At 43.5% G+C, this 12,350-nt stretch overlaps 1 protein-coding gene across 3 annotated transcripts in view; it reads right to left on the bottom strand.

Annotated features, from left to right (window-relative positions):
* Positions 1-11,868, bottom strand: part of B3GAT3 (beta-1,3-glucuronyltransferase 3) — a 58,246-nt gene extending 46,378 nt beyond the window's left edge. For 2 of the 3 annotated variants that reach the window (XR_012236600.1, XM_073605299.1), the window contains exons 1-3: positions 11,504-11,850; positions 2,995-3,101; positions 966-1,080 (exon numbers count right to left, since the gene is read on the bottom strand). Coding sequence is in view for 2 of the 3 variants with exons in the window: in XM_073605299.1 (XP_073461400.1) it covers positions 966-1,080; positions 2,995-3,076 (197 nt within the window). In the remaining variant the exon portion in view is untranslated. Of the gene's footprint in view, positions 1-965; positions 1,081-2,994; positions 3,102-11,503 lie in introns of all 3 variants that reach the window. The other variant, XM_073605300.1, reaches the window with a different exon arrangement.
* Between the last annotated feature and the right edge of the window lie 482 nt (positions 11,869-12,350).

Genomic DNA, 12,350 nt, shown 5'->3' with positions numbered 1-12,350 from the left:
AGGCTCCCAAAAAGTCCCACGCATGTGGTATCCCCATACTCAGGAGAAGCAGCTAAATGTATTTTGGGGCGCAACTTCACATATAACCATGGCATGTGTGAGCAATATATCATTTAGTGACGACTTTTTGTAATTTTTTTTTTTTATCATTATTCAATCACTTGGGACAAAAAAAAAATAATATTTAATGGGCTCAACATGATAAAATATTGAAATAAAATCAATATATACAAGGCACAATAGTGATCAAATATCTCAGAGTTCATAAAAGCACAGAGAAGTCCATAGATAATCCGATATTTCCAAAAAGTCGTGTGTGATCAGACAGCATGCTGAAAAGGGTGATAAATCGATGTGCCCACCACCAATATTCAGAGTGGCCTCTCACCTGATATGGACCCTTTAATTACAGAGGGTCAATATAGGCGTTCCCTTAGGGTCATATGGATATGAAGCACCGAGATTCAGCATACAGAGACTTCCGTCAGAACACTGGGTCAGGACACTCGGACAGTGCAGTAGCATATGGAATAAAAGATGGCAAAGATAGTGCTCTCCGTATGGATAACCATTTATTGTAAATAAGATAAAATTCAACACTCACAGACAAAGCACTGCTGAAGAAGTCCCCGCTCACTGGGACGCAACGCGTCCAGAACGAGGATACGTCGTGACGTCACCCGCGGCCATCGTGTTCATCGCTCGAGCCTGTTTACTTGCACTGGTATAGTGCTTTGTCTGTGATTGTTGAATTTTATTTAAAAAAAAGGACGCAAATTTAGTTTGGGTACAGCATTGCATGACTGCGCAATTAGAAGTTAAAGCGACGCAGTGCCAAATTGTAAAAAGTGCTCTGGTCAGGAAGGGGGTAAATCCTTCCGGGGCTGAAGTGGTTAAGCATTGCATCCAACCAAAAGAAGGTGGGCCCTCAGGAATTTTAAGAATTTGATATGATTACTACATACCTTGCATAAGTTGGAGTTACTACATATATATAAGGCAAGTTCTCTTTGCCACGATGGTGCGCCCGTATCTTTCTTAAGACATCATTAGAAGGGTGTGTACAGTCACATTGCTGGCCTGCAAACAAGGATAGAGAACATACAGGGTCATTCCAGACCACCAGATTCTAAACCAAACTGAAACAACCAGTTCACTAAATATAACATACTGACAGCTCAGCCACTTGTTGTTTATACCCATAGTAGAGTCCAGAAACAAAAGTGCACATTTTGCTTGCTTTACTGTACCCTAAAACACACCAACACTAACAAAAAAAATGTTGCTTAATTCCACCAAAAACACCATGATCTTACATTAACTTGTAACCCTGACCTAGATCAAACCCCAATTTAGCTTATTTATTTACATAAACTTTTTTTGATAAAGCGGAGTTCCACCCAAAAGTGGAACTTCCGCTCACTGTACCCCCCCCCCCCTCCCAGGTGCCACATTGGCACCTTCCTGGGGGTCAGGATACCTGTCTTTCATAGGTATCCTGTTCCCCCTCCTGGGAGCTTCCGGTAGCTGCTGGCTTTTAATTTTTGCAGCGGTGGGCAGACCTCCGCTTTAACATACTTTTCCTTTAGAAGGGAAAGAAAGAAACTGTATATTTTTTCTCAATTCAAAAAAGGAGAAAAGTTCACAGAAAAAAAACAAAAAAAAAAACAACCCACCACATCCAAGCACTGGTGAGCTTTCAATATTCAGCAACTGAATGAGATATTTATTGTCTGAGCTGTCCCTACAAAGGCACAAGGCGTGAAATAATAAAGAATATTAACATGAAACTACATGGGTGTTACTATGCTTAGGTACCTTGTAAGAAGTATTAAAGTGTTGGTCATGTTTATAAGCAAGAAGGGCCTTGTGGGGGGATTTTTTGGTGGTTTTGTCTGTTTTCCGCTAATATGTCACTATTTTTTTATATGCTTTTGGATTTTAGATTCAATTTAATATATGAGAAAAGAAAGCATCCCCACAGGGTGGTACTGTGGATGCTAATATAATAAAAGGGTGCCACATCCTAAATTATAGACAAAATTAAACCAATGGACTTTATAGGCACCATAACACACAAACTCATCTAAAAGTATGTATTTTTATTGTTTATACAAAAGAGTAAGGATTAAAAGGACAAACAAAGTGAAGTGAAAAATTCCTAGCATCGAGGGCTAGTACAACTACCACACAGACATCACCATTCATAGATCGAACTGTGACTTTACAAAAGGTTTGTACAGATGTGGTCATCAATATTGTGATAGGCCTGGAATAGGTTGAGGTGAAGGGTAGAATAACTTGGAGCTCTACATGTTTCGCGCTGGCGCGCTTCTTCGGGAGCTTGTAGCAAATACTGTAGTCAACTTCCAAGAGTTATCCGGGTATTTTAAAAAAATGTAGAATACACTGTGTACCAATAGGAGTTCAATGGTGGGGAAATCCACAAACTGAAGTAAAAAACACTAGTAAAGCAGCACAATGGTAACTAATAAGAAAATGTGTAAGGAGGATACAAATACAAATATAAAAGCATAATAACCTCCGCCCTCATATCTGTGCAGCCAGGCTTCACTATAAGCTCCTGAAGAAGCACGCCAGCGCGAAATATGTAGCGCTCCAAGTTATTCTACCCTTTACATCAACCTTTACCTGGCCTCTCGCAATATTGATGACCACATCAGTACAAAACTTTTGTAAAGTCACAGTTCGGCCTATGAATGTTTATGGTGATGTCTATGTGGTAGTTGTACTAGCCATCGATGCTAGGAATTTTTTTAACTTCACTTTGTCCTTTTAATCCTTACTCTTTTGTATAAACAATAAAAATACATACTTTTAATTGACTGTGTGTTTTGGTGCCTATAAAGTCCATTTTGAGTCTACTGGTTAAATTTTGTCAATTTAATATATGGTAGAATCCAGGTGAGGAGTTCTATTTGGGAACAATGTTTTAACGAATGAACTTCTACAACCTACTGCATTGTAACTCACCAAGTTGTAGAAGAGCATACAGAAGACCAGCGCTGGACACCACAAAATACACAAGAAAAATATTCCTGAGCTTCAGTCTCATGTTGAAGAGAGAACAGCTGGGGCACCTAACAATGAGAAAGAAAAAGACAATACAGCTAGCAAAACCTTGACTCTAGCTATATATTTACTTGGATATAAATTATAATAAAATTAGCTGTACAGGAGCAATAGGTTAAAACATTAAATTATATTGATCTAACATATACTTACCTGCACTTCCCTCCAGATGAGACCACCACCTCCAGCCATGCCCCTGGGTGCTAGGTAAGCATCCTAGCCACAGAAGGACCAGTGCTGCTTATCACTGAGTGTTAAAGGATAAGTTCACCTTTCTGAACATTTGTATTTAGGGTGTAACATGTCCAGCAACCCCCCCCCCCCCCTTCCCTGTAATAGTGGACGTGTGATCCTCCACCTGCACCCACCATCGTAGGCTGAAAACAACAGAAATATGTGAATGAGAAAACTATGAATCTACTGCAGCAGATGAACTTGAAGATTGAATTGGCAGCAGCAAGCATGCTGATCCGCATGCCTGTAGTTCATTCAAACTCCCTCCAACTTGCAAGTTGACGGACTGTAAAGGGGAATGGACTGAAAGCTGGAGAGAAAGATTGCAGGAGCCTGAAATGGCACACCCTTGTTTAAAACAAAAATAAAAAAAATTGAATCTGAAAAAAAAAAAAAAAGTGCATTTATTATTTTTTGTAAAAAGTGAACTTAAAGCAGAACCTACCTTACTCTAAACCTAATCCATCTAGCCCTGTAAAGAAGAAATCGATGTACTTACCTACTCTGCAGCCTCTCTGGTCCGGTCCTGCCCTGAGCTGTCAGTGGCGGCCTCAGTGTGTGGGAGTGTGCAGGAGAGGGAGCCGACAACAAAGAACCATAGTAACTCTACAGGCGACATCACTTCCCAGTCTTTGTAGGTTCTCTCCTGCACACAGCATCCGCCACTGGAGATTGGATTGGCTTCGGAAAATAGGATTTTTATAACAGCTTACCTGTAAAATCCTTTTCTTGGAGTACATCATGGGACACAGAGCCTAAGTAATAACTTAATGGGTATATAGGCACCTTCAGGTGTTGACACTGGTATACCCAATACAGGAAGTTCACTCCCTATATAACCCCTCCTCCTACCAGGAGTACCTCAGTTTTTGTAGCAAAGCCATATACTTAAAGAGGGGAGGGACCTCTGTGTCCCATGATGTACTCCAAGAAAAGGATTTTACAGGTAAGCCGTTATAAAAATCCTATTTTCTTTATCGTACATCAGGGGAGGGAGACTCAACCCGCAGGGTACCCCCAGACCTGAGAACTTATACTGTTGCCTGCAGCACACTGCGCCCAAAGGCGACAACCTCATACCTCCCTACATCCACTTGATAAAACTTGGTGAATGTGTGTACTGAAGAGCAAGTTGCGGCCTTACAGATCTGAGCCACGGAGGCCTGGTGACGCACTGCCCAAGAAGCAATAACCGACCTGGTAGAGTGCGCTTTGACTTAAAAAGGGGGAATCTTACCCCTTAAGCTATAAAAGTCTGAATTATAACTTGCCGAATCCACTTAGTGACAGTGGATTTCGACGCTGCCTGTCCTTTCTTAGGACCCTCTGGCAGAATAAATAAGACATCAGTCTTCCAAATCTGAGCAGTCGTCTTTAAATAGACTTTGACCGCTCTTACCACATCAAGACAATGTAGTGACTTTTCTTCCCTGGAACCTGGTTTTGGAAAAAACGATGGCAGGATAATGTCTTGGTTAAGGTGGAAACCTGAGACCACTTTTGTTAAAAAACCTGGATGAGGGCGCAACACCACTCTGTCCTCATGAATAATCAAATATGGCTCTTTACAAGAAAGTGCAGCCAATTTCAAAACCCTCCTTGCTGAGGATATAGCAACCAAAAATACCAACTTCCTTGTCAGAAGGACTAAGGGAATATGTTGCATCGGTTCAAATGGCTGTTTTTGTAATGCCCTGTACACACGATCGGACATTGATCGGACATTCCGTCCACAAAATCCGTCAGATTTTTTTCTGACGGATTTTGTGCCAAAATTGTCTTGCATACACACGGTCGCACAAATATATCGTATACTCCACGCTCAGGATAATTAAGGGTTGCAGCCCCCCGTTGGGTTCCCAAGGGAACTTACATAAAATAAAAAGGAAAAAAAATGGGGTATGTGGCGCTACCCTATTGTACCATGTGGTGTAAACAGGGTTAAAAGTTGCTGTTGGAGCTAGGTATATATAAATATATCCAAATGTGGTGGATATAAAAAGGTGTAATATGGCAAAAACCGTTCCAAGTGAAAAGAAGGGTGCCTATGTGCACATATAAGCAGATATGTATATTCCATCAAACAAGGATATGAAAAAATATGTAGTATATAGCCATATCTAATAAACCAAAAATGTGAACTAACATCATACATATATTGAAGGTACTAATATAAGTAAGACCTCCAAAGTGACATACCAAAAAAATAAAAATTATATATGTATATTAAAGTAACCAAAAATTCAATATTGTTAAAAAGTCCCAGAGCAGGGGTAAATAAATATAAATGAAAATGTATAAAATGAAAATATATAAACCAAGTCCCGTGCAGATTATGCGTGAAAAAACAAAAATAATAAAAAACCTAAAAGTAAAAGTAAAATACACAAAATTTATAAATAGAAAAGTAAAAATAAATAAATATAAAGTTCCAGGGGATAAGATGTATATAACCGGTTATGATCCTTTCGAGTGACTTTGGTGCTCAGCAGATAGGGTGACTTAAGGTGCTCCCCCCATTGTGTCCCCACTCACCAAATGTTGTCACCCCTGTAGGGGTAATAGGCATAAGTGTGTGGTCGTGGATAGGCTCCCTCCTAGGCTCTCCCAGAGTTCCCTTTGTAGGTCTATCAGGATCCTCCAGCTGTCTCCACAGGTAAGGAATCACAATGGTCGGGACCTTCCCAGAAAATCACTCCCAGCGGTCAGAAATGAGTCCTGGTAACCTTGGTATGATGGTCCTTGTTTGATATCTTCTTGTTATAAGATGACAGGACTTTGTTCCTTTCACAGAGAAACTTTTGTAAACACCCGTGGTGCTGTAGCTAGCCCGAAGGGCAAGGCTACAAACTGGAAATGCTGCTGTTCTACCTCGAACCGCAGAAACCTTTGGTGAGCGGGAAATATAGGAACATGCAGATATGCATCCCTGATGTCGATAGACGCCAGAAGTTCTCCTCCTAGTAGGGTAGAAACTACTGACCTGATCAACTCCATGCAAAAGGAGCGGATCTTTAGGAACTGATTTAGATTCTTTAGATCTAGAATGGGTCTGACATCTCCATTCGTTTTTGGTACTGTGAAGAGGTTTGAATAAAACCCCAAATCTTGCTCTTCTGTGGGGATTTGTATGATCACCCCCTGAGCCATTAATCAGTCTACTGCCCGAAACAGAGATCACCTTTTCCCTGGATCTTTGGGAACGTTTGACCTCAGGAAACGAGACGGTGGAAAGTCACGAAATTCCAGCTTGTACCCCAGAGTTACCATGGAGATGACCCATCTGTCCTGAATTTCCTCTTGCCAGACTTCTGAAAACTGCAGAAGTCTTCCCGCCACCCTGGCGAGGGGGGATCCTCTTCATGATGAGGCTTTAGGATTCTGCTTTGCAGGTTTCCGGCCCCAGGACTTCTTTTGAGCCTGGGCCTGACCCTGAGGTTTTCCTCTAAAGTCTGGTGGAGGCCGTCGCCACTGCCTAGAGGGAAAAGGGCCTGTTTAAATGAAAGGCGTTTATACTTTCTTTTGACTGGCAAAAGAGTACTTTTCCCACTAGAAATTGTTTGGATGTATTTGTCCAAATCATCCCCAAATAGCTGATCCCCATGAAAAGGGAACCCAGTCAGGAGTTTTTTACATGGTGCTTCGATTGACCAATTTTTTAACCACAGGATTCTACGCATATGTACTAGCATAAGCATAAGGTGGGACACCTGGTGAACAGAATCTTTAATGGCATCTATGGCAAAGCATAATCCTTTTCTTAGTTCGGCCAAATCCCGGACTTGTTTTGCAGGAACCTCTTTAAGGGCCTGTCTAAATTGGTCCTTTAGGGATTGACAGACACCTGTTGCAGCGACTGCAGGCTGAGTAATGGCACCTGCCAAGGAAAAAGCAGATTTTAACAGGAATTCCAACCTTTTATCTGTTGGATCCTTAAGCATGTATGCATTGTCTACTGGACAAGTTAGACTTTTATTTACACTGGAAATCGCAGCGTCAACTGCTGGTACCTTTCATTTTTTGGCGAATTTCTCCTCCATGGGATAGAGAACTGAGAATCTCTTTGGAGGGAAAAAAAATGCTTATCCGATGATCCCATTCAGCATAAATAAGCTGTTCTAGTATGGCATGGACAGGCAACGCATGCAAAGGCTGTGAGGGTTTTAGGAAAACCGAGCTTTCAGCAGACTCCGTTAGGGGTAGCATGAAAGGAGAACGAACCATCTCCGTAAGAGATTGTATCAGCAATTTCTCAGATTGCGAGGCTGAAAAAGGTTCATCTACCGTTGTTTCCTCTGCAGACGAGTCATTGGTTTGTCTTTCCTCCTGATCGCCTGAGGGTAACACCTCATCCTGTGCCCACTGTTCCCCTTGCAAAGGGTCTAAAGTGGGGAGGGGGATCTAGCACGCTTCCTATCCATTTGAATGGAGAATGCGATTAAAGCCACTAAACTTCCTTCCAGACCCTGCAGGGTGGAGGAAAAGACATCTTCAGTCACGTATACAGTGGCTGAGATGTGAGAAGCAGCTGCACCACCAATTGGTTCCAATGACTCACCCTGGCTTGCCATAATTGGTATTTCAGGTGAGGATGACAGTGTGGAGACACGACTGGAGTTCTTAACGCCTGGGGGTGAAATCTTTGGTTTTTGTGGTGTCTTTTTTGGTACGCATCCTAAGCACAAAAGCAGAGGCACTATTAAATTGCACTAATTGCTGAACATAGTCATGACAGAATGATGCCACTATTAGGTTCAGTCTAGTGCTGGGAAAAAATGTCCTTCCCATATTAGGAATGCCACTTGCAGCCCTTACATGCCCGTGTACAGACTGCTTGCACCTCCACGCGGGCGGCTTTCGGGTCCGCAGACCCAACACGAGGGGGGGGTGGGCTGGAGAGGCAGAGCCCACGACACCAGCCAGCAGAAAACAGTTGGAGCAGTTTTTGGGACCTCCACGCCCCCCGCGGAGGCAGCTGCACCACCAATTTGTTCCAATGGCTCACCCTGGCTTGCCATAATTGGTATTTCAGGCGAGGATGACAGTGTGGAGACACGACTGGAGTTCCTAACACCTGGGGGTGAAATCTTTTTTTGTGGTGTCTTTTTTGGTACGCATAGTCCTAAGCACAAAAGCAGAGGCACTATTAAATTGCACTAATTGCTGAACATAGTCGTGACAGAATGATGCCGCTATTAAGTTCAGCCTAGTGCTGGGAAAAAAAATGTCCTTCCCGTAGTAGGAATGCCACCTGCAGCCCTTACGTGCCCCACTGCTCCTGTGTCCCGTGTGCAGACTGCTTGATCCTTCTCACTATCAGCCAAGGAGAGACTGCTCCAGCTGATTCTTAAGTGTGCTGTTTTGTTGTGCCTCCTCGTGGACATTTCACAGCGCAGCGCCTAGGCCCTGCCCCCTTCGTACACCCACCCCTCCTTTCATTTGAAAAATATTCGGGTCCGCAGACCCAACACGGGGGGGGGGGGGGACCTCCACACCCCCTGCGGCGGGGGGGGGGGGGGGGGGGTACACCACTGTTTCCCTAACCCTCTGGTCCATTCAGGGGGGAGAATAAAGCAACAGTAGATCTCTTACCTGAGAGGAATCCCCCTGTGCAAGCTGCTGCAGCCACACATAGACTGCCACTGAGCTTTACAGTGAAGACAACAGATTAAGGTGTGTGCATGTACTCCCTCTAGTGGAGAAGGCATGACAACATTTTTTCCCTTAAAAGAAGAAGAAATCATAGGTGGACTTTTTAGTTCCTAAGTTTCTTCCCTTACCCTATCCCCGCCACAGGATTTGCTGATTTAACCGTCAATCCAACCTTCACCCATCACGGCAGGCTGCGTTTGGCAAACCTTCAAGGACCGGGTCCCTTTTTATCGGGGTTCCACTCACTTGGACCTGTAAAAAGGACCCCGCCAGGAAAAGCTTTTAGGTAAAGTAGCATTACCAAAGACCTGGGTCCCGGGGTCCAGCCCTCAAAGAGAGGGGTTACAGGCAAAACCTTGTGCTTCGTATACGAGGCCCAGGTACCATCCACTTTGGCCTCTGTGGCACTTTGGATGGATTCGGTCTATGGAGGCTATTTAGATCCCGCAAGGATCACTCCTGGAGCTCCTCAATACACATCTTCACTCGTGACCAACACCTTAGATACTGGCGAAAAAAATGGAGGTACTCCTGGTAGGAGGAGGGGTTATATAGGGAGTGAACTTCCTGTATTGGGTATATCAGTGTCCATCACCTGAAGGTGCCTATATACCCATTGTTATTACTTATCCGTATGTGTTATTACTTATCCGTATGTACGTGCAGAGGTGTTCCGTGCAGGCAGCCTGTTGAAGTCAATGACAGGCGCCAGCTGTACGGACCTCTATACGCATCCTGGAGGGCACAATTGTACGTGTCCTTTGAAAGGATGCAGACAGACAACGTTCTGAGCCGTGCAACAGACCCGCGCAGATGCACACTCCGAGACACATGTGGAGATCCATGCAGTTGGTGCTTGTAACTGAATTCAACAGTTACAAGCACCTGGGTAAAAAATATTAAAGTGTATCTCAAGGATGTAATTTAGAGAATATTGAAAGGTTAGAGAATATTGAAAGGTTAGAGAATATTGAAAGGTTAGACCCTCTGTCAAGTTTTATTGTGGCCTGTGCCCCTACTGCTCCATTTGTACTGTTGATCACTGTTACCAAGAAAGAAAGTGAGGAGGAATCCAAATTGCGACACCAGTTCCAGGGACAACCATCTAGGAGGGGAATGACCCTGAAGTGAAGGAAAATTTTCCCAATCAAACTCAAGAGAAATAAAAGGACAGGGGTTTAACTTTTTGCTACATACGCACTTTAAAATAGAACTCCAGGAATGTTCTTGTACACAGCACAAGTCAAATCCGTTATCGTAAGTTCAGATCGCTGCTGATTACTGTACAAATTCTAGTGTCTTTTATTCCAGACACTACACAGCCAGCACCATGGCTGTGAGTTCCAGCTCTCTTATGCCCCGTACACACGGTTGGATTTTCCGACGGAAAATGTGTGATAGGACCTTGTTGTCAGAAATTCCGACCGTGTGTAGGCTCCATCACACATTTTCCATCGGATTTTCCGACACACAAAGTTTGAGAGCAGGCTATAAAATTTTCCAACAACAAAATCCGTTGTCGGAATTTCCGGTCGTGTGTACACAAATCTGACGCACAAAGTGCCACGCATGCTCAGAATAAATAAAGAGACGAAAGCTATTGGCTACTGCCCCGTTTAGAGTCCCGACATACGTGTTTTACGTCACCGCGTTTAGAACGATCGGATTTTCCGACAACTTTGTGTGACTGTGTGTATGCAAGACAAGTTTGAACCAACATCCGTCGGAAAAAATCCTAGGATTTTGTTGTCGGAATGTCCGATCAATGTCCGACCGTGTGTACGGGGCATTACAGTGATAGTCTCCATCGGTCTGGTCATTCACTCTTCCTTTCCTCTCCCTTTATCAATTCACAGAACACCTTGTATTCTGCAACCAGAATACAATTTACAGAATATCTGATTTACCAAACTTCTTGTATTCTGTTAACAGAATACAAGATATTCTATAATAAGACGAGGGGAGAGAAAATGGAGGGTGAGTAACAGGATCCCTTCACAGTATAAGAAGCAGAACGCTCAGCTGCAGTAGTATCTGCCATCAATGAAGCTAGGATTTTGTACAGTAAATCGGCAGTGATCTAAACCTAGGATAGTCATCATTAGAGGTAACACATCTGACTTGTGCTGTGCATCAATATACCAGCCAAGCAACTTGCATTTTCAGAGGAACAGGTAAGTCATGGCAGATAGCAAAAATCATGTATTTTTCTTATACAAGGTTTCCTATAAAGGGGACAGCACTGACACTCCTGGCTGGTGTTTTTGGCATACAGAGGGAGGATGGAGCACCCCCCCCCCTCCTTTTGTTATGTGTGTGTAGCAGACCCCAGATCATCAGGGATCCCCCCCCCCATTTCAGGAGATCAGTGAGCAATCAAGCTAATGTCAATGGTGCATCGATAACAAGCACTAGCAGCAAGGCCCGGAGATCTGAGTGATTGGGGGGCCATTACCTGTATTGCATCTTTAATGGAAATGAACAGTAACAGACTTTATATCACACCTAACATGAAAATACTTACTGGAATCTGCTTTATTACACTCTTGGTCACTCCTTTTCAAGTTATAAGCTTTTCTGAGCCTTGCACCGAACTCTGGACTGCTGTCTGGCTGCATCCATCCCCCTGTGCTGTCCCTCTCACTATACAGACCTATATGTACATTCTACTGCTAGCATGCAATGGCAGATACAGCGAGCAGAACATGCCCGGCACACCATTGAGAACTGTCCCGTCTGTAAACAATTCATTCAAAATTATCTTTGAAAACGAGCGCTGTTCTCCTCACCCCCTGATTGTTGTCAAGTCCCCATTACTCTGCAGCAGAACCCGGAAGCAATGAGTGAAGATAGAGGCTTTTCAAGTGACCCCGCGCAGGTTAATGACGTCACCGAGCCTCTAGCGCTGTCCTGCAACGTGGTACATAAGTCTGCACAATGCAGAAATAGAATAGATGGCGGAGGAGGAGAGGGATGTGTTGTCCCTAATGCATACCTCCCAACTGTCTCTGATTTCAAGGGACTGTCCCTGATTTGGAACAATGTCCCTCATTCCTCCTCATTTGTCCCTCATTTTGCTCTGATCTATATAGTTGTATATAAGATGCACTTTTTATCTTTCAAAACCTGTTTCCCAGTGCTAACCCTTTCATCCAGTTTCTAAATTGCTGCATTTGTACATTTTAAAAGCCAATATAAAGGAATAGTAGTGGTAAAAAAAAAAGCACTTGTAGATTTAATTAACCTTTTTTGGGGGGTTAATTCTCCTTTAGGCCCCTTTCACACTGTCGAACCGTTCAGGTCCGCCTGTCAGTTTTGTCGGCGGACCTGAACGGGCGCTCCATGTTAGTCTATGGAGCAACAGATATCAG

This window comes from Aquarana catesbeiana, linkage group LG11 (assembly GCF_042186555.1).
Source record: "Aquarana catesbeiana isolate 2022-GZ linkage group LG11, ASM4218655v1, whole genome shotgun sequence".
Classification (NCBI taxonomy): domain Eukaryota; kingdom Metazoa; phylum Chordata; class Amphibia; order Anura; family Ranidae; genus Aquarana; species Aquarana catesbeiana.
This window is presented reverse-complemented; position numbering and strand designations above follow the sequence as displayed.